General features: G+C 53.9%; 2 protein-coding genes across 2 annotated transcripts; one reads left to right on the top strand and one right to left on the bottom strand.

Moving 5' to 3' along the window:
• The first annotated feature begins 542 nt into the window (after window positions 1–542).
• Window positions 543–5,316, top strand: CDK3 (cyclin dependent kinase 3). Its single transcript, XM_065735215.1, has 7 exons — window positions 543–670; window positions 1,311–1,388; window positions 1,724–1,844; window positions 2,369–2,539; window positions 2,904–3,005; window positions 3,768–3,971; window positions 4,482–5,316. Exons 1-7 carry the CDS (start codon window positions 543–545, stop codon window positions 4,605–4,607), a joined length of 930 nt encoding a protein of 309 aa, XP_065591287.1. The 3' UTR covers window positions 4,608–5,316.
• A 2,395-nt stretch (window positions 5,317–7,711) lies between these two features.
• Window positions 7,712–23,412, bottom strand: EVPL (envoplakin). Its single transcript, XM_065735214.1, has 22 exons — window positions 23,295–23,412; window positions 20,800–20,899; window positions 20,519–20,673; window positions 20,085–20,208; window positions 19,648–19,773; window positions 19,368–19,406; window positions 18,608–18,769; window positions 18,271–18,378; window positions 18,068–18,163; window positions 17,685–17,810; window positions 16,828–16,974; window positions 16,549–16,703; window positions 15,765–15,862; window positions 15,089–15,270; window positions 14,298–14,476; window positions 13,738–13,876; window positions 13,191–13,384; window positions 12,835–12,985; window positions 12,565–12,648; window positions 12,366–12,476; window positions 11,822–11,914; window positions 7,712–11,506 (listed from the first exon to the last, which is right to left on the bottom strand). The coding sequence occupies exons 1-22, from the start codon at window positions 23,366–23,368 to the stop codon at window positions 8,069–8,071; spliced, it is 6,081 nt and encodes a 2,026-aa protein (XP_065591286.1). The 5' UTR covers window positions 23,369–23,412; the 3' UTR covers window positions 7,712–8,068.
• Window positions 23,413–24,882: the final 1,470 nt, after the last annotated feature.

Below are 24,882 nucleotides of genomic sequence, written 5' to 3'. Positions count from 1 at the left end.
TTCAGCCTTCAGGGCTGCCAGGTCCTGTGCCCACCCCAAGACCCGGGTTTCTGTGGCTACACCTTCTGCAGTGCCACCATGTATAATAATCTTTTAATCTGCCAGCTAGCAAGTCAATTATTAATTCCCCCACCAAGGACATCTTCCAAAGGGCTGACCAAGCAGCACAGCCCGCAGTGGGAAGGTTCAAGGGACAGTTGCGTAAGACAAATCACACACCACATCCCCTTCACACCAGGCACGAGCAGAACTGAAGAGCTCCCCTTGGCCTCTTGTAACCTTTCCCACCATTCCCAGGCAGCTCTTTGGATGCATTTTTGCTCCATTTTCGCTTTATCCCACGCAGCAGTGCGAGCAGCCGGCCTCAGCCCATCACTGTGGGGCTCTTTGGGCCTACACAGCCGCTCCATAGCCCGCTGGGGCCGCGGGTTGGAGGAGCTGTGCACAGGGAAAGCAGACGCTGTGCTGCTCTCCCTCACCTTCTCTCCTTTTGTTGTTGTTTTTTCTTCTCTTCCTGTGTCAGCAGCCACGAGGCCGAGCCCATGGAGGCCTTCCAGCAGGCGTTCCAGAAGGTGGAGAAGATCGGGGAGGGCACTTATGGTGTGGTGTACAAGGCTCGCAACAAGAGCACGGGGCAGCTGGTGGCACTCAAGAAGATCCGCCTGGACACGTGAGTGGGGCCACGTCCTCCCCCTGGGGCCACCATGGCTGAGCTCAGCCTGTCATGGGAGAAGGCCCCTGAGCACAGTGTCCAGAATGGCTCCAGAGGCTGTAAAAAGCCTGACACGAGAGGAAAAAATGTCTCTAGTGGCTAATGAGAGTGGTTAGAGCCCAGCCTCAGGGCTGTGGCTTGGGGCAGGGGAGGCAGCTGCCATTTTGGGACGGCACCATTTCAGGATGCCGCCATTTCAGGATGCCGCCATTTCGGGATGCCGCCATTTTGGGATGCTGCCCCCCCCTCAGGAGTGTGGCAATGGGGCCTGGTGAAGCCCTGCATGAGCTTCAGCCCCTCCAAAATGGGGTCTGAATGTGTACACGGTTAATCCAGCTCCCCTGGGCTGTCCAGGCTCTGAGGGGTGTTGGTGCAGACTGATGGCTGTAGCGGTGGGGCTGCCCCACATGCCTGCTTTTCTCGGCCTCCCCATGGCTCCGTGTCCCCTCATGTCCAACCCATACCTGTGGTACCAAGTGTGAGACCCTCCCCTAGGCCCAAAATGGGGTACAGTGACAGGAAAAAGGGAAACGGGACAATGGCAGGTTGTATGGTCTGGCTATGGGATGGGGTGCTCTAAAGCCCAACTGTGCCACAGGGAGACGGAGGGAGTCCCCAGCACTGCCATCCGAGAAATCTCACTGCTGAAGGAGCTGAAGCATCCCAACATAGTCAGGTAAGAGCCACGTGAACCCTCCCCAGCAGCTCACTGACCCTGTTCTGGTCATCACCATAGTTGGCTTCAGATCAGGCAGCAATAGACACCTTCTAGTCTGCCAATGCATGTGAAAAAAAGCAAAAACAAACAAAATCAGACTGATTCGGGATGCTGTTGGTCCCCCATACTGTATGACTTTATACCTGACTCTCTGCTCTACCTTAGAGGAGTTTCAAAGCAGAGGCACCTAGGACAAGGGATGTCTGGGATTTGACAAAGGTCTGGAGGTCATTCCAGGTGCTATAACATCCCAGCACAGCACGAATTTCCACTCAAAGGCACTTCTCTTACAGGCTCCTGGATGTTCTGCACACCCAGAAGAAGTTGTATCTTGTATTTGAGTATCTCAATCAGGACCTGAAGAAATACATAGACTCTTCCCAAACTGGAGAGTTTCCTTTAAGCTTGGTCAAGGTACAGTGCTGGAAGGAGAGCTAATAGGTCTGCAAGAGAGTGAGTCCTTGCTGCCTTCTGCTGGTCAGAGCCAGCACAGAGCTGCTCTTAGCCAGACTGCGCTGGGGAGAGAGACAGCCTCAGCTGGAGTCATTCAGCATTTCTGATCTAAAATGTTTCAGCTGGGAAAGCCTCCAGGTGCTACTGCTCAGTGCATTTGTTTCCCAGCTGTTTCCAGGCTCTCCAGCCTATCTCATTTCTGAACAAACCTTTGGTAGGGCAATAGAGGGATCTGTTTGTAATTGCTCTTGTATGGAGTAGTGGGTGGTAGTGACTGCCATTGCTTGGGCTGGAGCATCTCTGCCTCCACGCAGTGGGAGCAGTTTGTGTGGATCTCTGGGTAGTAGCCTGCAAGCCTGGTGTTGCCTTATAACAGTCATATTTCTCATTCAGTTCTATAAATGAACCATAGTGTGTTGGTTCACATAACCAAAACTCCGAAGTGGTTTCATTGTGGTGTTGTCTAAAATCTCTTCTTTCCTTAGAATTACCTTTTCCAGCTGCTGCAGGGTGTGAGCTTTTGCCACTCCCACAGAGTCATCCACAGGGACTTGAAGCCACAGAACTTGCTCATCAATGAAGCTGGAGCGATCAAGCTGGCTGATTTTGGGCTGGCAAGAGCTTTTGGAGTTCCCCTGCGCACATACACTCACGAGGTACTGTTGAGACTCCCTGCCATCTGAGAGTGAGGTACACAACCTATAGTGAGTGCCCAACAGCATCACAGGTGACTTATCTATTGCTGACCTGCAGCTGAGGGTCATCTGGTGTCCCCACAAAGTCTGCTGACCCCTTCTGTCCCAGTTTACCTGCAGACTGTTTTCTCACTTTCTCAACATGGGGTATATTTATTCCAGATCCCTATTAAGGAACGATCTGTAAATCCCAAACATACTGACAATAATTAAACATGGCCATGGCACACTCCGATTGGTACAGTCTCAACAGAGAAAAAAGGATCCCACGCCTCTAGTTTCACTCAGGGAAACTAGACAGAGCTTGTTGTTGGTTCCTTACCAGGTGGTGACTTTGTGGTATCGAGCTCCTGAAATACTCCTGGGATGCAAATACTATTCAACAGCTGTGGATATGTGGAGCATCGGCTGCATCTTTGCAGAAATGGTAGTATGGGTTTCAATGGTGTCTTTAAACGACTGGGGAGGGCCCAACTGCAATGGGAAGTGGAGAAGGAGGGGCAGGATGCAGAGTATCTGTGATACTGATCTGTGGCCCCACCCTATCCTAGGGTGTGTGTTATGGAAACTTCACCCTGACAGTTAGCTGATCCTTAGCTATGCTCTCTGGAAGAGATCTGCCACCAGGAGGGGCCTGCTAGAAGGCAGAGCACCCTCTGCGGTCTGGCTGCATTGTCAGTGACAGTGTCGTACTTCAGTCTTACTGCAGCAGTGTTTTGATCCTGGGAGGAGCTGACTCTTGAGGGCGTCCCCCAGCACGCTGCAGAGAACTAGCACTTCAAAACATGTCAGAGCATTGCTCTGTTTGGGTCTCCTAGGGACTATAGTCCAGTTCGAAGAGCTCAGTATCCGTGCAGCAAGACAGCACCGTCCCTAGCTCCCAAAGCCCAAGCTGCAGATGAGCAGAACCTGGACAAGTAAACTGGTCTATAAGAGAGGGTGGTAGGAAACTTGAGACAAAGAGAGATAAAGGACTGATTGAAAGTGGGACAGCCTCAGGGGAGCACCGCTCCACGGGAGGAGCTGGGGACAAGCAGACACCCTTGAGTTTTCCAGCCACAGCCTGGCTGAGCTGCCCTGGTTTGAGCAGTTTTTTGCATCTGCTGGAACAAAGGTTTGTTTGCAGTGAGAAATAGGACTCGGAGCTCATGGAAGGGTGGGACCTGGCTGCTTTCCTTCTTTGCTGCAGGTGACCAGGAAGGTCCTGTTTCAAGGGGACTCTGAGATCGATCAGCTCTTCCGGATCTTCCGCACCCTGGGCACTCCCACCGAAGCGAGCTGGCCTGGCGTGTCGCAGCTGCCAGACTACAAGGGGGACTTTCCCCAGTGGGCAGGGAAAGAGATGAAGGAGATTGTTCCCAACTTAGACCGACGTGGCAGAGACCTGCTGGCGGTGAGCGTGGGTTCAGCACAAGGCCTGTGGACGAGGTCTTTTTCAAACTGGGCAAAAACAGTAGGAATAATTGGGGCTGATCTAGCTTGATTGGGCTGTATTGTTCACACTTGCCATTGCAGAAAGATCAACTCATTGAATAGGTGTATTTGTTTGAGGAACACTGTATTCATACACACAGTTATTCACAGCATTTTCAAATACATGCATCATACTTTTATTAAACATATTGATTGAACTGCTGGGAATTAAAACCACTTGCACTCTGTGCAACCTTCCTAATACATAGCACTAAATCCTGGCTGTCAGTATAGGTTCCCCTAGGGGACTGCTGCACTGAGGATCAGGGAATCCCTCGGGAGTAACCCAGGTAACTTCAGCTGGGGGTTGCTCCTGAAGCCCAGGTAAGGGAAAAGGCAGGAGCAGCAGCTGTGTCTGGGCCCAGCCACATCCAGGTGCAACTGATATCTGGCTTGTAAAATCCTAATCCTGATGTTTTTCTCTTGGCAGCAATTGCTCCTGTATGACCCCAGCAAACGCATCTCGGCCAAGGCAGCCCTCAGTCACCAGTATTTCTTTTGGAAGAGCCCCCAGAGCACTGAGGAGCAATCCGTGCTGCAGATACAGTGCAGATAAGATGCACAGCTCTGCCCGTACACCTCTGGAGAGCAGTGCTGATCTGTTTTGGGGCACTTAGCAAGGGGCTAGCACCATCCCAAGGCCTTACTTCTCCAGAAGGGTATATTCTTGCATTTAGGGACTCTCAGCCTGTTGCTGAGGTAAGGTTTGCTTAAGTTATGGCCAGTACAGCTGTTTTGAAGAGGCCATGTGCAAAGATGAGGTTACTATCAGCATAAAACACTGACACATAAAAGAGAGAGCATGCTTCAGAGGCTTGTCCTTGCATTAGCCAGCAAGCTAAGGCAACTTGGACACAATGATTTCTCTCTCCAGCACTGGAGCATCCCCAGATCTCACTGCAGGTCTGATGGTGCAGTTCCTGACACCAGGGAGTGCTGGTGCTCCACTGTGGGTGGGACAGTGCTGCTCTGCTCACCCATTCAGCACCATTAACAAGAACCAGGTTTGTCAGTGTTGGATATGCTGTTTAAGTTGAGCTGTTTAACAGAGCTGACATTCTGCTCTTTTGAAAGCTGAGGAGCACTGTAAAGTATCTTAATTTGTGCCTTAGCTGTGAGAAGCCAGGAGGTCCAGCTAGCATAAAGCACTTGCTGCATATAGTTGGAAACTGACATCTGAAACGCTGGCTTTCCATCATCAGCCCAGATGTAATGCTGGCTCCTTTGCTTTACTGTCTTGGAAATGTTTTTGCTGTTCAGGTCTTTGGAGATTGTCATTAAGCGTGGTTTTGGCAATTTTTTTCAGTACAGAATAAAATAAAGGCTTGTCATTTGTTAAGAAACATCTGTGTTTATTGCTTGGCGCTGCCCACCGGGCTGGTGACGCAGGACAAGCTGGCTGGTCATTTTGTTTTCCACAGACCTTTTTCCCCTTCATCATCTCCTGCACTCTTCCTTTACTCTTTCCTGCCCAAGTGCTTGGCAGGTGCAGAGACATGCTCTCATTTCTGTTGTGGACCAAAGGGCAAATGACCTGCCTTTCTGAACCAAGCACTTTTACCCCTTGTTTTGCTCCTTCTCTCCACCTGAGGAAAGGCAGCAGGTGGCTCTGCTTCACTGCCAACATCAAAAAGACCTTTGGCATCCCTACTGTAGCAGCCCCCCCACAGCAGCAACACCCTGTTTGTTGCTCACCTCCCTCTGGGCCCTGCCCCACTGCCTGGATGCATTCCCCCTGCAGCTTTCCAAGCCGCCAGGACCTGGGTAGCTTGCTTGCCTCTGCAATTTGCACAAATTAGGTTTTGGGGAGGGTTGCTTTGCTTTTGAAGCCGTTGGTAGGAGTCATGCTGGAGTGCCTTGCCTAGAAGAAGCTGTGCTGTGCTAGGGAGGCACGGTTTGCACTTGAGGAGGGCAGGGAACAGGGCTCTCCCAGCAGCCTACAGCCATGTGTCTGAAAAGCTGAGTGCTGCTGTACTCCAGCAGCACCTCACGTCCTCCATATGATAACAGCCGTCTTGCAGGGGAGTTTTTGAGAGTCCAGAATGAATTCTGCTGTGGGAATATGTGCCTTGCCTTTGCATACATGTTTTAAAGTCAAATCACTGTGTACAGACGGTGCTCTGCTGTTTGCTCTCTGCAAACAAACAGTCACGTTGTACCCAATAAACTCTTGGCAAAGGAGTGCTCTTGTTTTGTTTTTAAAGACCTACATTGCAGTAAATATCCAGGGCACACACACAGTCTAGAACCATAAATCAAAACAGTATGGTTCATCTAGCAACAGGTTGGATTTCAGACATCCACGGCCCAAACCTGCCAGCAACAGAAGGGACTAACAACAGCTGTGTTGAAATAACTGCCACGATCCAGCCCCATCATCCCTGCTGGAAAAGGAAGGCAAAGCACTGCCCGGTTCCTCTCCAGCAGCTCACAGCCCTACCAGGTGGCTGCTGGGCTCTGGGAGAGCCCTACAGCAGCATGGGGCTTCCTATGGACATCAGGAGGTTACCATGCAGGTGGGGAACACTTAGCAAAGGGAAGGATTTTGTTCCAAAAACAAGAGGCAGATCGACCATCCAAGGGAGACTGCTCAGCCAGCTGATTGACTTTCACATCTTCACCCAGCCCTGGATAAATACCCATTATCCAGTCATACAGTCAGCACATTATCCAAAATGATTAACCAGCTGCCTAATTACCAGAACTTCAAATCCCTTGGTGACGTAGCATTCCTTAATTTTTTTAAGCAGCACTTCAGGAAAGAGTCACCACGTGAACATCGTACTGCTTTAATGATGTACAGTACCTCATTACTTGGGGGGGGGCAGCAGGTAAGAGGGCTGCTTCTTGGAGCCCAGACCCCAAAGCCCAGGTAGGCAATATGGAAATCCAGACTGCACTGCTGCTCTGATGGGGAAGAGTGAGGAGAATATGTGTACTGTTACAGATTGTTTTGGCTGTGTTGGATTTTCCCAGCAGCTTCAGCTAGAAGAACCCTTGCTGGATGTGGAAGTGCAGCTCCTGTCAGTAAGAAGTTATTTTTCTCACCCCACAGATCTGGAGGACCCTCCATAATGAGGTAAAAGAAGAACATTTCACCTCTTATCTCAACAGGGGCACGTGTGAGATGGGTCCTGCTTATTTCAGCAAGGGCTAAACACTGGAAGTGACAGAGGGAAAGCTCAGCTTAATGAAAAATGAAGTGCAGACTTTCAGGTACTTCTGGGTGGATCCTACAGCCAAGGGCTGTAAGAAAGCAGTTTCACATCACCATGGATTGCAAACATCAGCAGACTGCTACTGAAGGTCAGCCCATCCCTTGCAACACATCTGCCTCAGCATGGGTGCAAGACAAGCCCCAAAACCTCCCACTTCAATGGGGTTAAGTTGGGTTTTGCTTGAGGCACAGCTTCCTCTGTCAGCAGCTCAGTGAACCAGCCCAAGGCATCCTACAGCCAGCGCCAGCACTGGCACCAGGCATAGCAACATCTTCACAACTGTGGACTCACAGAATGGAATTTCTGTTCAGGTCAATGCTGTGAGATCTGGGGGAGCAAGAGACTGCAAACCCTCTGTAGATGGGGCACATGGTTGCATGGGAGCACCTCCCCTGCCTCCAGTCACTTTGCAGCCGCAGGTTGCAGAGAGAACACAGCCACAGAGACGCACTTTCTACGTTTATTGCATGCAGAAGAATGACCCAACCTGAAAACACTCTGTCTTTCCCCCTTTCTGGCTACAGCCATGTGTAATCTACTGCCATCAGAGTTCTTGCAAGCAAACCCCCTCTGCTGTCACAGCAACACTGGGGGACAGCAGGACCTGCATGCCCAGGTCCTTGCTCGTGCGTTCAATCACGCTTTCTTCCTCACACGGCCAAGCTGTGTTGGGAAGCAGAGATAGCTAAGATAGAAGAGTATGCAGCTCTAAATGCTAGATGCTCCAGTCCTGTGATCGCTGCTGCTTCCAAAGGGAGAGGTGCTTTGAAGGGATTCACTCCTGAAAGGACCAATCCGTTCAATGCCTGAACCGCGAGAGCTTGGGGGAGCGGTAGGGCTGGTATCCCTCCGATGCAGCTGGGAGAAGCAGCAGGCTGCCCAGAGAATCCTTCTGGCAGAGAGCCATGGCCTCCTTGTAATTTATTTTCTCCTTAGTGATGGGGTCAATGAGATCTTTCTCGTAGCTGGACTCATCCTGGAGCCTGTTGGCCAGGTCGCTCGTTACCATGCCCATCTGGGCAGCTTCCTGCACTGGGATGCGACCTGTTTTCTTGGGATCAATGAGCCCTCCAGTTAGATGCTGGACCTCCAAATAGGGGAAGGCACTGTCCTTGGTCATCCATCCCTTCTGAACTGCTTCCCCCACTGACAGCCTTCTCTTGGTCACTGGGTCCTCAATCCCTGTGAAAGCTTTCTGGGCGTTGAGCAGTCTCTGCATGTAGGTCCTGTCAATCAACCCTCTCTCAATTGCCTTATGGACTGACAACCGGTCCCGAGAAAGGAGGTCTATGATGCCTCCCGTGGCAGCCTGGGCTTCCAGGAGCTTCTGAGCTGTCATGGGATCAAGCAGCTTCTTCGTAACAGCAGTCTTGATGTTGTACTTGGTGTCAGTGGTGGTATCGTACACCCCGGCAATGGGGGACGTGTCGTCACCAAAGCCCTTCTGCGAGCCCGGGGGGAAAAAGCTTTGGGTTTGTGGGGTAGTGGGGGATTGGATTGGGGATTTGGAGATGATAGAACCGATAGAAAGGGATGAGGGAGGCTTAGATTCCCCAGCCACCAGCAAGGCAAATTCAGAGATGGGAATCTTGCCGTCCCGGTACAGCTGGTACTCCTCCTTTGTGATCCTTCTCAGCCGTAGCGCATCATCAATGGAGTACTGCTTCCCACTTTTCTTGTCCAGAAGAAGTGAGATTTCCCCATTTGGGCCCAGAGTGGTGACCTCCTCCCAGTCACACTCCAGCTCTTGCAGCTGGATGTACTGGCCCCTGTCTATGATGCCTCTCTTATAGGCCTCGTAAGGGGACATATCCTTCCCCGTCTCAGGGTCCAGTATAGAGATCTTGGTGGAGAGGTTGGTCTCTCTCATCTGGGTCTCATGATTAATTTCCTCTCTGCTGACTCTTGACCGGAGATCCCGAATGAACCTCTCCTTGTTGTAGATCTGGTCCTTCTCCCTCAGGATATCTGCCTCCAGCATGGAAAACTCATGTTCCAGCTGCTTCTTCTTCTGCCGGTCGCTCTCGGTCCTCTGGGTGAGCAGTTTGGACTCCTCCCGAAGGAAAAGAACTTTCTGCTGTTTCTGCCTCTCCAGCTCCCGCAGCTCCGTCTCCATGCTGGCTCTCTCCTGGATGGCCAGGTTCCTGGCTTTCTGCAGCTCCGTCTCTTCTCGAGCCCACGTCCTCTTCATGCCTTCAGCTCTCTCGATCTTCTCCCTGAGCCTCCGAACCTCCTCTTCTGCCTTTTGCTTGGCCCCTCTCTCCCTGCTCAGCTGTTCCCAGATGCGTGCGCGTTCGCTCTCCAGCGCTCTGTCCTTCTCCACCCGAATCACCTCCTTGTAGATGGTCTTCTCCTGGGACTTTGCTTTCTGCAGGACATCAACTTGCACCTGCAGGTTCTTGCACTCTCTCTGCAGGTTCAGCACCTCCATCTTCTCCCGGTCCAGCTCCAAGCGCAGGTTGCTGGCGGACTGCTCAAGGACCGGATCCTTCTCCAACTTCACCACTTCCTCCATAATGATCTTCTCTTGCACCGGGGCCGGGCTCTCCTCCAGCTCCTTTATTCTCAAGGTAATTTGCCTCATCTCTTTCTCCAGTGCAAGCCTCTTGCTCCGATCCTCCTGGAAGTTGAGCAGCCTCTCTTGCTCTTCTACCAGCACACGAAGCTGCTGCACGTCGCGTTCCAGACGCCGCCTGTTGCTCACCTCCTCATCCAGACTCCGGCTCAGCCTGTTGTGTTCGTCTCGGAGCTTGGGATCCTTCTGAGTCAGGATCACCTCTTGGACGATGACCTTTTCCTCTGGCTTTCTCCTCTCCAGGAGCATGTACTTATTCTGCAGGTCATAGATAGCATCCTCTGCAGCTCTCCTCTTTTGAGACATGTTGCGCACTTCTTGACGGAGGCGGTCAGCTTCCTTTTCCAAGAGTGGATCATTCTCATACCGGATGACTTCCTTGTTGACCAGCTTGGTTTCCACCTTGGATCGCTCCCTCTTCCATTCATCCCTCTCACCCTGCAGCCTGATGAGCTGCTCTTGGGTCCTGCCATTGGTGTTCACTAGTTCATTCAGCTGCTGTTTCAGCCTGTCGATTTCTCTAAGAATTTCGGGACTCTTCTCGTGCTTCACCACCTCCTCTATAACCTCTTTAAGCTCCACTGCTGGTTTCTGTGACCTGAGGACATTGAGCTCTGCCAAGGCCTCTTCCACCTCGCTGTCGATCTTTGTCCTTTTCAGAGTAATTTCCTGCAGCTCTCTTTTCAGGTGAGCAATTTCCTTCTCTGTTTCAGGATCCACCATGAAAATCTCATTGACCCTCTCTTTAACTTCCACCCTTGGTTTTTGCTTCTCTGCAATGCTGCACTGGCTCTGCAGCTCTCCCAGCTCACCCGCGAGCACCAAGTTCTTGCTCCTCTCTTCTTCAATCAGAGTTTTAAGCTTGGAAGACTCTTTCAATAACTCCGGATCCTGCTCTACCTGCTTCACCTCCTTCACAATAATTTTGGGTTCTGCAGCATCAATTAGTTTTTCCACGTCCTCAGTCTTGCTCTTCACCTTCACAATCGCTTCCTCTGCGGATTTCCTCTTGAAGGACTCCTCCTCAATCTGTAGCTGCAGGTTCCTCACGGACTTCAGCATCTCTGGGTTTTTCTCTGTTTTGATCAGCTCCTTCACCACCACTTTCTCTCGGATGTTGGGCTGCTTTCTCTCTAGCACATGCAGCTCTCTCTTAAGCTGCTCCAATTCAGAAGCAGCGGCCAAGCTTTCCTCCTGGAGATGCTTGATCTCCTGCCGAAGGTTGGCTGCCTGACTATCCAGGCTGGGATCTTTCTCAATTTTCGTTATCTCTTTGGTGAGGAGCTGGGCAGGAACAGCCTTCTTCTCGCTCTCCATCTGGGCAAGCTTCCTGCTCATCACTTCAATGTCTTCTTGCAGGCTCTGCCTCTTTCTGCCTTCCTCTTCAATCTGCTGCATCATCTTGGTCAGGTTGCTCTCCAGCTGTGGGTCTCTGTAATATTCCACCACCTCCTTTTCTTCCACTCTTTCAATGGGCCTCTGAGTCTTCAGCATGAGCAGCTTGTTCCTGTGTTCCTCCAGGTCCTCTTCAATCCTGGCCACGTTCCTCCTCTCCTTCTCCAGCTGCAATTTCAGCCCTTCAGATTCCCTGCTTGACATGGCTTTGTTTGCAGATTGCTGGGTTTGCTCGTGCACACTTTGAACATCCTCGTGCACTTCTTTCTGCAAGGAGAAAGCAAACGAAAATAAAACAAAAAACAGGGAAAGCAAGTCACTCTGAACCTAGCATAGGGCAGGGCACGGCAGGAGACAGAACTGATAGATAACCCCAGGGAGTGCCTAAGTGAGGCCACTTGTAAGTGTCAAATGAGGACACGTCAGCTCCATTTCAAGCAGCTGCATCTTAAAGAGTTTCCACCTGTCAGGGAGGTGCTGCAATGCACAGAGGTGCTTCGTGCTGCCTTGTTACAGCTGCAGAAGGACCATTTCCAATCACAATTTAGCATACCCCAACCATCCCAAGCTCTTAGCTGGTACCTTCTCAACAATCTTCTTGGCAAACTCCAGCCGGCTGAGCTGCTGTCTGTTTTCTGCTGCCAGCTCCATGTAGTGCTTGGATACATCATTTTCCTGGAAAAGGAGCAGTGGTGAGAGCCTCGTCCCACTCATCCCCATACAGATCTGCTGGATGTCACACACTTCCCAACCCTTCCTTTCACCCAACACACACTGGATGCTGCACTGTCCCAGGGACTGCTGCCATCACATTTGACTTCCTATGGAAAATGGGATACAGAGCATCTCAGGGCTTATGCAAGAGACTGTGTCCCCTTTGACTGAATGGCTGTTGATGCCTATTGCCCTACATAGGGTTCAGGCTTCCAGATTCACCTTAAGCCACACAAGGATGGCAATTGGTGACATGGAAGAGGTGGGCTGTAACTGGGAAGAGCACACAGAAACTCTGGCTCCGGCTGGTGACATTTATCCCTGGGCTTAGGACCACAGTGTGCCTGTAAGGGTGGAGTAAGCCTTGCAGGAGCAAGACAACTGTTTCCATGTGTTCATCTCAGTGTTGTACCTGGGCCTGGATGCTTTCTTGCAGAGGGGTCACCCGCAGCCTCTTGGCAGCATAGTCCGTCAGTGCAGGGTCCAGAGAAGAGCTGTATTTGCCTGCCTGGAGCTCATAGTCCTGTTCAGAGCCAAAACAGAAGGGTCAGCTGGGATCTCTCAGTTGAGGTGGTGATAAGGGACTGCTACATGGGAAAACCCAGCCATACATTGAGGGTGGACTGCACATTCCGGGACAGTCTGACCACGGCGTTCTTCTCGGGCTCCTTGCTTTCAATCTCCTCCACCAGTCTCTGCAAGAGAGAAGAATGACGTTAAGAACAGGTTGAAATGCCACCCCAAGACCTCCACACCCCATCACCTGAGTGAGCCAGCTTAGAGGCTGTTCAAGAGCTGGCTGGTGCCACTTGGCATACCGTTCCCAAAAGTGAAACCCTCCCGTTCTTGTTACAGGTTGTGGCCCCTGCCCTGAAACACACCTTCTGTGCCTGCAGCTTGTAATTGATCTGGCTTGGCCCATCTGTGGTCTTCACTTGGTGCTTGGGTAGGTTGTTCATCCAGAACATCAGGTTCTCGTTGGAGTTCTGGAACTGCTGGTAGGTGAGGCTGATATTTCGGAGGGTCTTCTCTCTGCATAGAACAGAAATATTAAGGGGAAGGGTAAAGATTCATGCACAAGTTACTAAAAAGACACTTGGTGAGTGTCAGGACAGGATAGCAGAAACACAGGGCCGACAAAATAGCCCTCTGTGTAGGATCATAGGGTCAGCAAATGGCCATAAGTCATCTGCTTAGGACCCCAAGCCCGTGCTGCACTCGGGGAGCAGTTCCTCACCGCTGGTCCAGCTGGTCTGCAACAGCGTGGTAGCGGTCATTGAGGAGCTGCACCTCACGCCTCTGCCGGGCCAGGTCAGGGCAGTACTCCTGGAAGTTGTTCTGCACAGCACTGCAGCTGTGCTCAGCATCCTTCAGCCCACGGTTCAGCTTCAGCACGCAGTCCTCTTGGGCCACCAGGTCCCGCTTCATCTTCTGTAGGATGAGACACACCCGGGTGGGCAGCACCAAGGAGAAGCACACTCCTTAGCACCATCCCTAACTTGCAGTTCTTTGGGCTCTCCAAGACAGACAACCAACATGGAGGAAGACGGGAAGCAAGGTGGGCTGGATGGAGCGTGGAGCCAAAGGGAGAAGTTTTGGGGTGACTGGGAGTCAGGGGTGAGGGTTAAGGATGGGGAAAGGAGTTTGGGAGCTGAAACACAAGGAATAAAAGCTTATAAAGGCTCCATCATTGGGTTCTTGGAGTGCTCAAATAAGCCAAGTCCAGCTCTCCCCACTGGGCTGAGAGATCTCCCACCCTAGCAAAGAGCCTGGTGCTCCCTTACTTGCAGGTCCTTGGCTCGGTCCTGCAGGGCGTTAGGAGATGCGGGGATGATGCTATCCTGAGCCAGCTTGGCCTCAAACATGCTGACAATCTTGTCTGTATTCTCAATCTGAGTCTCCAGGTTCAGGGCAGCTTTAGCCCTGAGGAAGGGAAGGAAAAATGACAAAGTTAGCTACGCCAGACCACATTATTTCTTCCTCTTCTCACCAATTCTGCCTTTTTAAGCTTATTTAACAGCAAAACTTCCCCCCCCAAAAAACTGCTGGGAGCAGGCAGCGTGCACTGACAGCCCTGCCAGCAGCCAGGTGTGTTCTGCTTGACTGCATGCAGCACTGCTGGGACACACATCAGCTTCGTGGACTTTGTACAGCTCTGTGGTATCTGACCACAGACAACATACAGAAAATCATGCAGGGATACCTCTGTTGATGGATGGAAGGTTTCCAATCTCCCCTGGGCTAAGTGGCCCTCAGCCCATGCCCACAGAGACCACATGCATTTTCTCTCCCGCTCTCTGTTGGCACATCTGAGCAGCACCTTGCTCCCTTCATTCCCACTCACTTCTCGTTGTACAGGCTGGAGAGCATGCTGACATCGCTGTATTTGCTCCTGAGGGCGTTCAGCGTGACGGGGAGCTGGGAAGCTGAGGTGCTGGTGGGCTTTTTGGAAAGATAGGTCTCACACTCCTTCCGCAAGGCATCCTTGGCTGCCCCCAGGCTCTCGAGTTTCTTTGTTGTTTCCTGGCACATCAGATGGGAGCAGAGTCACCCAGCGTAGACATAACAGTGCTGTTGCGAAAACGTGTCTCCCTCGGGGTGGCTTTTGGGGCTACGGGTGTGGTGGCACTCTCATGGGCATCCAGACTGCTGCTGTCTGGCAATGGCAGGGTGGGGGGGAAGGGAGATGGAAGAAACATACCCGAGCCCATCATCTACCAGGGCTGGGTAAATACCCACGGGCAAAGATGCACTGAACTACTACTACAGACCAGAGGAAGGAAGCTCCAGGGCACCATCTCTTCTCCTATTCCCCTCACACCCACTGAGCTGCTGACCCAAAGCTTGTCCTAGAATTGATTCCTTCTATCTTGATGTCTTTTATGCTATGGACTTGAGATTTACTCCATGGTGACAGCATCCCTGCAACAAAAGTTCAGATTCCCCACGTCTGGCTGGTCCGTGGCTCCAAAACGATGGGCTGCGTGGCTCCAAAGCTGGGCCAAGGACAGTGCTTCTCTGTCAACCTTACCCAGTTCCACTTCCAGGGCTGAAGTCATCTCCTGTGCTGAGCTGTCAGCTCTGTTTTGGCCCAACACCACAGTGCTTCCCTCCCCTCCCCGCAGAAGCACCCACCTGGTGCTGCTTGATCCTCCTGGCCAGGTCATCTGTGGGGTCAGTGTAGCTCACTGGGGACCTCACTCGGTTCAGGACCTCCTTCTCTACCTGGACCAGGTCCTTGCCAACACGATCCAGGTTACCCAGAAGCTGATCAGCTTGGGGGTCATCCTGGACAACAGGGGTGCTCTTGGGCAGCGCTGCAGTGAAGCACAGCTTGGGTTCAGTCTCACTGCACATCTTCCATCCCAGTCTTGGGACACAGGCTTTCCCCCTGAGCTCTCCCATACACAATCCCCAGAGCTCCAACTGCTTCTCAAGACAGCTAGCCAAGGGTTGGGATTTTGCCACCATTACCTCATTATTCCACATCCCTCAGGTAGTGAAGAGACCCAACCCCAAAGAAAGCTTCATTAAGGTTATGATAGGTGCATCCTCCGTTATCCCTAAATACCCTACAACTGTTGTTATCCCTAAATACCCTACAGCTGTTGACAGAGCTGAAGGTCAGACTCAGAAATCTGAGAAGGGCGGCAGGGAATTGAAGTGAAATGCCCAAAGGTGGCAAGCTCCTGGACCTGGGTCACTCCATCACTGCTCTTTCTGGGAGGACACGATGCATCTCAGTGCCACCCAGGCTGCCCAGTGGGTGCTGGCTGAAGGGATGCATGGGGCTGGGTGTGAGCACACGTACCCTGCTGGCTGGGCTGGACCGTCTCCTTATGGCTGTGCCTCAGCATGCTCTGAGCTGCTGCTCGCTTCTGCTTCACTGCGTTCAGCTCCCCTTCCAGCCTGCAAGATCAGCTGTGCATCAGCAACCACAGCACCGAGCAAGTCCCAGCACAGCCCCAGCTGCACTGGGAGCCTGTGGCCTGGTGTTCTTACAAAGTCCACAAATCCAAAGAATTCCATAATGCAATAATCGCTTGGGAACAAAACTCCCACCTCAGACTCACCCCGGTGATGCTGAATTTGGGCTGTGGGCAGATACACATGAGCAGTGCTGGTTTATCTGAGCACCTGGGGCTATGATAAAGGAGCAATGCCAGAGCTCAATGCATTATCCCCCCCCCCATCTTCTGTGGGAACCTCACAATTCAACCAAGCAAACAGCAGTGAATGGTGGTTCATGGTTCAAGGAACACTTGCCATTCCCCACTGGGGCGGGCAGAAAGGAGATGGCACAGATTACTCCATCCTGTTTGGCAAGTCCCAAGCTGCAGTCTGATTCTGCAATGAATTTAGTCAAACCTATGCAAGTCACGTGTTTGGGTGAGGAAATCGAACCTGTCCGCCAAAAATGCTTTGACAGCAAGGTCTGTAGGGTGCACAGCATTGATGAGGAGTGGAGACAGAAGACATGGGGTCAAAGGGAACTACTCTTAAACAGGGAGGACAGGTGGTATTTCATGCTTGTCTTCAGGCAGTCGTGCTGTCGATGACCTAGGGGCAAGCTGGACGTCTCCCTGCAGACTCACCTATTGACCTTGTCCACGGCCTCGGGGTCTGGAGGAGGGATGGAGAAGCAAGCAGAAGGGGCCTCCTGGACCACACCAGTGCTGCTCTGCACCACCCACATCTCTGGGTTGCTGTTGTCCTTCAGGATGTACTTGTCTCCTCTGGCCAGCTGCACCTGGGGCAAAGACAAAACCCACACAAAGGTTCACTTTGGCACTTTAGCACTGGGCACGGAAGCAAGAGCTGGAAAAGAATCCCATTCCTGCCCCCTCTGATAGAGCCACCAGCCAATCTCTCACCTCTCCTGCATCCCAGTCACACAAGGTGTCCAGGGTGAGGGGCTGGGAGGAATGCATCCTGCGCAGTTTCAGCGGGCTGATCTCCTTGCTCCTCTTTTTCAGGTCAGCAATGCTCTTCTCCGCCTGCTTCACCGCCTTCTCATCATTCTGGACAAAGCAGGGGAGACAGTGCTTGAATGAAGAGGAAGGGGTCACACAGCAGTGGGCACTTGGGGAGCAGTTGTGTGCTCACTGATAGGATGGAGGCAGGGGCTTCTCCATTCTTGACCCCCTCTGTGTCCCCTCCTCTCCCTCTTTGTTATCACAGAATCATTAAGGTTGAAAAAGACCTCTAAGATCATCCAGTCCAACCATCAGCCCATCCCCACCATACCACTAACCCATGTCTCTCAGGAAACTCTGTTTTCTTCCCTCCCAGCACATCTGCCCTCGGAGGGACAGACTGAGTTAACCTTAAGTGATCCCACAGAGTCATATTAAATCACTTGGGGAAGTTTTGCTGTTCAGACGAGGAGTGTTGACTTGCCAAAAGGTGACTGCATTCCAGTGGCAGAAATTCCTGAGATCCCAGCACCTCTTGGCAATGCAGTGTATGGGAAGGTCCCGCACTGGATGAATCCCTTCCCTCTCTCCTGGGCAAATGTTCCTTTCCAATCGGCATCTCTCCCCTGAGGTCAGACTTCTCTCTTCCCTCCCTTGCTCTTGGTGGCATCCAAGTGGGAGGAGCTGCCCCAGGAGTGTCATTCACCCACCTCTTCCCCTTCCCCACTCTCATTTAGGGCTTACATAGCACTGTAGTGCCCGAGATGTGCAATCTCTTTAAGTCTGGCTGGTGCCATTAGCCCTGAAGACCTCACCTCCAGATGGAGCAGCAGGTCTGACACCACGCCGGGGCTGTCCTTGTTGAACTTGGTGTATTTGGTGTCCAGATCGGAGCTCATCTTCTTCAGGGAGCGGCTCACAGCCTCAGCATCATCCTGGAACTGGAGACACGGGCAGGGAAACAGTCAGAGGTGGGAGAACATTGCTGTCTCCACGCCTGGTAGGGTGTGTCAGTTCCCAGCTATGCTCCCACAGCTCACAAAACTCCACGACCATCCTAGAGCGTGGGGTTGGACAAGGGCTGTCCATGGTGTGAGCCATGCCAATGGACACGGGCTGGGGAGTAGCAGCAAGCACTCTGCACACTCTGGCACAGCCATGCAGCCCCGTGGTCCACGCTCTCCTCACTGCTTTTTACCTTCTTGTAGTTCTCCACGTTTTTCAGTTGACTTTCCTGGCAAATGCAGAGATTCAGGAAGTTCTGCCACTCGTTCTTCAGGGCTTCCTGGTGAGCCTGTGGGCACAGTGTGACTCAGCGGGCTCCTCCAACCTCCTGGGACACAGATTGGGTGAAGCATTCTCATTCTCTCGTAGGGTTTGGAAGGAGAGCCCCTTCCCCACCTGGATGGGTTTGACGGCGGGATGCTTCAGCTCAATCATCCTGTCCCCATCGTCCTGGAGGTTGTTGACAAACTCCTCCTGACTGAGCAGTTCTTTGGACTTGAAGTCCTGAAGGAGAAGAGAAACTTGACAGGATGAGAGGTGATGGCCTTCAGTTGCACCAGGGGTGGTTCAGGTTGGACGGGGAGGGGAAATTTCTTCTCCGAAAGAGTGGTGGTGCATTGGAAGAGGGAACTGGTGGAGCCACTGACCCTGAAAAGTGTTCAAGACCTACGGAGATGTGACACCTGGGGGCATGGTAGGCATGGGCTGACACGCTGCCATCCCCGGAGCTCACCTCGTACTCCCGCCTCATGCTCTGCACATCTGTCATCTGGTCGCTCCAGTCCTGCTTCAGGATGCGGGTCTGCTGCTCCGTCAGGTAGCCCAGCTCCTTGGTGCAGCCCTGCAGGTGGTGGTACAGGCTGCCCAGGCTCTGTCCTCGCCAGATGGAAGCTTTCTGCAGAGGAAAGAGAGGTGATGGTGCTCCCCAGGGCCCCTCATGCTGCACATCCACCAGCAGAATCCCAGAGACCTCCGTGAGACATCTCTGCTGGTTCTTATCTGATGGGGCCTTTCCCTCTCTCACAAACAGGATGTGTTTGTCTAACCAGAATCCGAGGTGTGGGACGTTGCCCCAGGCAGTCTGAGAGCAGTCCCAGCTCTGCTATGTTTCTCACAATGGCATTCCTCATTGTCAAACCCTACGGACCCAGCAGGCCAAGCCCAGGGTGTTGGGTCACCTCCTTTGCTCCAGATGCCCATCTCACCTCCCCACAGTCCTTGTTAGGGATCAGGGCAAGCCTCAGCATTTGCAATCCCATAGGATGTTCTGTGGGATGGGGTTTCCTGCTGCTGCATCTCCAGACCAACGGTCCATAAAAGAGATGCAACCTTCACCCACAGCCCTCAATTTGCACGCAAGTAAATGATGGATATGACTCCACTGTGCAAGCCCAGAGGAAGTTCCTGCCCTGACCTGGGCATTCCCTGCCCATCGGGAAAGGAATTACTCTGCTATGAGATCCCAATCTGCCCGGAAAACCACCAGACCTTACCAGCAAGTCCTTGTATTGGCTCTTCAGATCTGTCACGTCCTGAGTTATAACACAGAGATCAAGAAAAAAGAAAGAAAAAAAAAGGACAAAACAATAGCTGTTACCAAAACACTGTCACCAACAGATGTTGGGGAGCTGATTCATGGAACCACCTCCCTGGCCTCTGCCTGAGCTCGTCTCCCCCTGCCCTCTGCAGCACCGTGGCAAGGAGCCCGTGGGACACAGGACTGGGGTCTCAGGTGAAGCAGAGGGGACAAAGAGGGGGTGGAAGATGCCTTACCCTGCAGCGCAGGTTCTTGATCTGAAGGCCATAGGCTTCAATCTCCTTCTGGAGGATATTGTGCTCAGCTATTTGCTTCTCCAGCTCTGACATGCCAGGGCCATACTGTCCTGCATTGACTTGTTTCTGTGCAAATGAAGTACGGTAAAGCAAAATACCATATTTCAGGGAGAAACCACAGTGTGTGCTGGCAGGGGATGGAAAAATCTGACACCAGCTCAGGGGGTAGGGAGGGGATCTCAGTGGTGTTTACCAAATGGGGCTGCCAAGACACCCAACACCTTACAGCTGGGTGCTCCCTAGGCTGTAGGGCTAAATGTCTTTGAAGACATCACCTTCTCTACCCTTTTACCATGGCATCTCTACTTAATCCCCTTCTATTTGCGGGCACTATTCAGCCTTGGAGGAGTTGGGAGGTGGAAAGCAGCTGCTGTTACCATCTTTTGGTCCAGGATCTTTGTCCAGTCCACCCTGGGCCCAATATCGGGGACGTTCAGTTTCTCATAGAGGTCCCGGTACTCCGCACACAGCTGCGTCACGCGTTCGTGGAGCTGCTGGATGCTGCCGAGGAGAAAAGGCACATTTCTGTGTGTCAGAGCGGAATGGGAAGAGCCAAGGTGGAGTTCGGGGAGCCCACGTTTCACCCATAAGAGTTTGTGATCATTCTACACCGCCCCTGGGGTTCTCCATCCCCAGGGCTGTCCCAGGAGTGACAGCCCAGGAAGCCAGCTGAACTCCTCACACTTAAACACTCAATGCCAGTTCTCTGTTCGTGTTGGCTGAAGCCCATGGGAAGATGGGTGAAGCTCTGCCATTGCAGGAGCTCAGCCCAGGCCCCAGCTGCGGGCTGGGGACTCTCCATCCCACTCACTCTTTCTCTATCTCGTTAGCCTGGGGGTGTTTCAGCCTCTTGGCACGGTCCACGTCCAAGAAGAGGTCCTTCAGCAGTGTCTCTGCCTCCTTCAGGTTCCTGGCATTCTCTGCTTGGAACTCGAAGGTTTTGTTCTTCTGCTCATTGCTGACATCCTGGAGACCAGGAAAAAAAAAGAGAAAAAAGCCTGATGCACACAGCAGACACCTCACCTGTTATTCCAGGCACGGAGTTTGCAGCCAAAGCCTTCCTCCTTCCCACCTCCCTGTGCCACAGCTCACCTGTGTGAGCAGGGACTGCGTCTCCAGGATGTCCTTCTCCACCTGGTCAGCATTTGTCTGCATGCGGGCGATGAGCACGGCCAGCTCATTGCTGGAGGACCTGAGCGTGGGAGCAGCAAGGCAGGTGAGCGGGGAAGAGCTGTGGCAGCAGCAGTGGGACCTTGCACGGGGTCAGCTGAAAGCCCTGATGGCTCTGCCAGGCTCCAGCTCTCCCATGGCTGAATGGGTCGGTTCAGAGCAGCCATTTATCACAGCCCCAGGCCACAGCAAAACCACTCAGCATTATGGCCACGCCAAGCCAAGCTCATGTTTCAGCTCAGCCCACAGCAGCTGCAGCCCCATCCCATCTGCGCCCCATAAAATGGCAGTGTTTGGGGAGATGCAGGGTGGCCCCCAGCCATACAAGAGGCACAGAGCCAGGGCTCGGTCCCCGTGTCCCTGAGCACGCAGGAGGTGCCCCGTCCCCAGGGGGTTACACAACGTCCCACTCCTCCTGACACACCTGGAATGAGGCGGTGTCCCGTGAGCAAACACCTGGGCACCACCCAGCTCCCTGCCCAGACTGCGCAGGGAGGAGAGCGTGAGTCACCCGCAGTGCCCAGAGGAATCCAGCTCCCGCTGGGGAGGAGCTCAGTGTGGGATCCTGGTACCCAACCTTCTGCAGAGGGTACGTGGCCACAACGCTTCTTCCCGGCCAAGGGAGCACTGCGATGCCCCACCCTGTGTTCACGAGGATGGATGCATGGAGCAGCTTTGTTTAGAGCAAGCCACAACAAAGCCCTGGACTGAAAAATACTGCGTGCTTGGAGAAGGACCCGAACCACCATGGACCAGATATCCCAATCCCAGGCCGTGCAGAGAGGGAAGCTGGCTTCTTCCACCCACACTGACACCTACCACGCAACCCCACCTCCATCCTTCGGGGCTGTCCCTCCTGTCCCACCCTGTGCACGTTGCCCTTCCACCCCATGAAGCCTTCACACACTAAGGCCCAAGCCCAGCCCCACGTTTCAGGGTGAAGATGCTGGAGCTTGGGCTGCAGGAGGGCAGCCTGGCAGCGGGCAGGAAACAGGAGCCACCACCTTACGGGGTGGCTGAGGACAGTGCTCTGCTCCTCCCTAGGGCCTACAAGAGGCACAGCACCATTATTATCACTATTAATTGGTCCATTCCTCGTACCACTTTCTGCCTTCCAGACAATCCAACTGCACGTAAGGAATGTTGTCACTTAACAGGCAGAGGACTGTCCTCATCTCACACCTCATTAAGGTGGGACCGTGGCACCCACTCAGTGAGCAGAGGCAGGAAAGGGCTCTGGCAGCTCCACACCATAATCCCTGGGATGGAAATTGGGATCCCCAAAGGCACTGACCTCAGCTCTGGCCTCAGGGCCACCAGAAGCACTCATTGGCCACCAAGGTGTTCTGGAGGCCACCTGCAGAGCACGTGCTGTGCCCAGACACAACTCATCCACCTTTGTTTTGTCAGCTAACAGTGGCACGATGGAGCCCCAAACCAATTAACCTTCACGTGATGGTCAGTGCCCCCAAACCCGAGCGGGACCAGCCCAGTAGTGCCGCAGCTCTGGTTCCAGCTGCCATCCTGCACAGCCCTCTTCCGTGGCTGTTTGCCATTGGGTTTGGTGTCCATAAGCAGGGCAGCTGGCTGCTCCCACCCAGGGCTCAGCACCCCTTTCCCCCTGCAGGACCCCTCCCCTTTGTGATTTCCTCGCCCCTTCACCCCGAGATTCCCGCAGAACTGTTGCACTGGCACTGGGAAATGCAAAACTGCTGAGGGAAGGTGAGAAATAACCCTGAGCCAGAACACACAGCGCAAGGGAGGGGCGAGAGCACCGCTCACGTGGAATCACTGAGGTTGGAAAAGACCCCCAGGACCATCCAACCCGACCCGACCCCCCCAGTACCACCAGTATCACCCACTGACCGCATCCCTCAGTGCCACATCTACCCGGGGTGAGGTGGGGATGTCTCTTCCCTCCTGACCCCATCGCACATCTCCTCCCCAGAGTTCAGGGGTGCTGTGTGGAGGAGGACGGGGCCGCTGGGTCCTTTTGGTGCAGCCTCAGCCGTCTGACCCACAGACAGCAGGATGGGTGCGTGCAGCCACCAGCAGACCCAATCCTCACCCGTCTTTCCCATCTGGGAGCCCCACACTGAGCATCCCTTTCCTGGGACCTCACTTTGCAGGGCAGCATCCCACCAACCTCCCTCAGCGAGTGCTGAGATCCCAAATCCCAGCGTGATTCTGCCTCAGTGCCGAGCAGAGCCTGCTCCACCCGAGCAAGGGGATTGCATTTGTCCCCCTTCAGGCACCGCACACGCTGGGATACACCGTGGCCGGAGCACAGAGCCCACCAACAACGAGGGCATCACCCCCAGGGCCACCACCGCTCCCGGGGCAGCATCCCAAAGGTGCTCTCCCTCTCCCCACCTCCAATCCCGAGGACGGTGGCACGCGAATAGGACGGCACTTACTTGTTGGGTTTGGTCGGAGAACCTCTGCTGGGGGCATTTTTGCTCGGGGAGCCTTTGCCCACCCCCTTGAACATGCTGGCGAGGCTGCGGCCGCGATGCCGGAGCTGTCGGGGCTGCGGGGATGGGACGCAGGGACTCAGGGGAGGGCGGCGGAGCCCGGGAGCAGCCCTGGGAAGCTCCTCCCCACCAGCACCGCGGAGATGGAGCTGCATGAAAAAACGACTCGAAAAACCAGTTTGGGGGTGGGGGGGGGGGGGGGCGGGGGAAGGAGCCGAGCCCCAGAGGGAGAATGGGAGACCTCGCCCCGACGTGGGGAGCGTTGCAGCGCGGAGCTGTGCTGCGTGTCCCCAGCGGAGGGACAGCGATTGCCTTCGTAAGGAGTAGAAGCCCGAAATCGCGGCTGGGATGCTGCGGCTGCGGGCACAGCTCAGCACACGGCCTCGCCCCGGCAGCTTCAGGCGCTGGAGAAGCTGCAGGAGCCCAACCAAGAGCAGAGCCCGACCTTCCCCAGGCGGTTTGGTGATGGCTGTGAACTAAAGATAAGAACCAGCGTGCTGCAGCTGGGCATCGCTGCAGGAGCGCACAGCAGTGCCAGGAGCTGCAGCTCCCAGCGCCCATCCCACCACGCTCACCCAGACCCTGCAAGAAGCAACAGGCAGGGAGACCAGTCCGACCCGTTCTGCCCTCACCACAGCCACCCACATCTGTGCCTCAGCCCAAAATCCGCGGGCAGGAGCACCCCAGCTCCTCTGTGCCAACACACAGCTCTCCAAAACCACGCACCCCAACAGCAGCACGAGGGCTCTGGGACGCAGCTCCCACCTCTCCTCGTCTGCATTCCCCGTGCAGGTGAAGCTCACAGCCCTCTGCTGAGTTCTTACAGGGGAGGTGAGGGCTTAATATGGCTCAAACTGACTTACTGATGCCGATTAAAACCGTTTGCCCTTTGGGATGGAAAGGTGCCTGCCTCCTCAGTGCCTCCCTGTGCCCCTCCTGAGCCCCTTCCACGCGCTCTTTGAATTTCTTCATTCTTGGGACAATTCCCCTGGCTCCTTCTACAACCAGTCCCAGGCCCTGGCTGTGCAGGGACACCATTTATTCGGCAGTGGGGCCGTTCACCCCACTGTGATGTGCTGATGGAGCCCAGCACCACTGCTAGCTGTAGGGGAGAAGTTCTGCTTGGAGATAAGGCTCAGCGAAACACAGAACAGCCCACGCAGTCAGCAAACCACGCTGCAGCCTCACCCGTGCTGTGGGCTCTGGGGGATGAACAGGGCAGCACGGCGGGGCCGTGTCCCTCATGCCGAGCCAGCTCTGCCAGGTGAGGCTGCAGGTGGGGAGGGCAGAGCAGAGCTGCTCCTCTTCCTCTCCAAGCGTTGGGTGAGTAAACGGAAAGTCCCAGCTGCTCTCCTCTGCCCGTCTCTAAATACAGGGCCACCCCGGACCCTGCAGACATCAAAAGGACGCACTGCCCCAACCCACGGCTCCTGACCTCATGGAGCTCCCCCCCCCACGGCCCTGCACAGCACCCGCAGCGTTACCCTCATTTTCCTCCCCCCGGGACCCAGCAGGGCGGGGACCGCACCGC

Source organism: Cyrtonyx montezumae, unplaced genomic scaffold, assembly GCF_038088225.1.
Source record: "Cyrtonyx montezumae isolate F1298 unplaced genomic scaffold, pur_monq_1.0 scaffold_19, whole genome shotgun sequence".
Taxonomy (NCBI): Eukaryota; Metazoa; Chordata; class Aves; order Galliformes; family Odontophoridae; genus Cyrtonyx; species Cyrtonyx montezumae.
This window is presented reverse-complemented; position numbering and strand designations above follow the sequence as displayed.

What these genes read in the sequence shown, in the direction of transcription:
- CDK3 (XM_065735215.1), top strand. Translation starts at nt 543, where the DNA reads ATGGAGGCCTTCCAGCAGGCGTTCCAGAAGGTGGAGAAGATCGGGGAG. An exon ending in AAGCATCCCAACATAGTCAG is followed by an intron (nt 1,389 to 1,723) that starts GTAAGAGCCACG and finishes CTTCTCTTACAG; the next exon opens with GCTCCTGGATGTTCTGCACA. An exon ending in GCTGCATCTTTGCAGAAATG is followed by an intron (nt 3,006 to 3,767) that starts GTAGTATGGGTT and finishes TCTTTGCTGCAG; the next exon opens with GTGACCAGGAAGGTCCTGTT.
- EVPL (XM_065735214.1), bottom strand. Translation starts at nt 23,368, where the DNA reads ATGTTCAAGGGGGTGGGCAAAGGCTCCCCGAGCAAAAATGCCCCCAGC. An exon ending in AGATCCTGGACCAAAAGATG is followed by an intron (nt 19,774 to 20,084) that starts GTAACAGCAGCT and finishes TCATTTGCACAG; the next exon opens with AAACAAGTCAATGCAGGACA. An exon ending in TCCAGCCTGTACAACGAGAA is followed by an intron (nt 13,877 to 14,297) that starts GTGAGTGGGAAT and finishes TCCCTTCCTCAG; the next exon opens with GGCTAAAGCTGCCCTGAACC.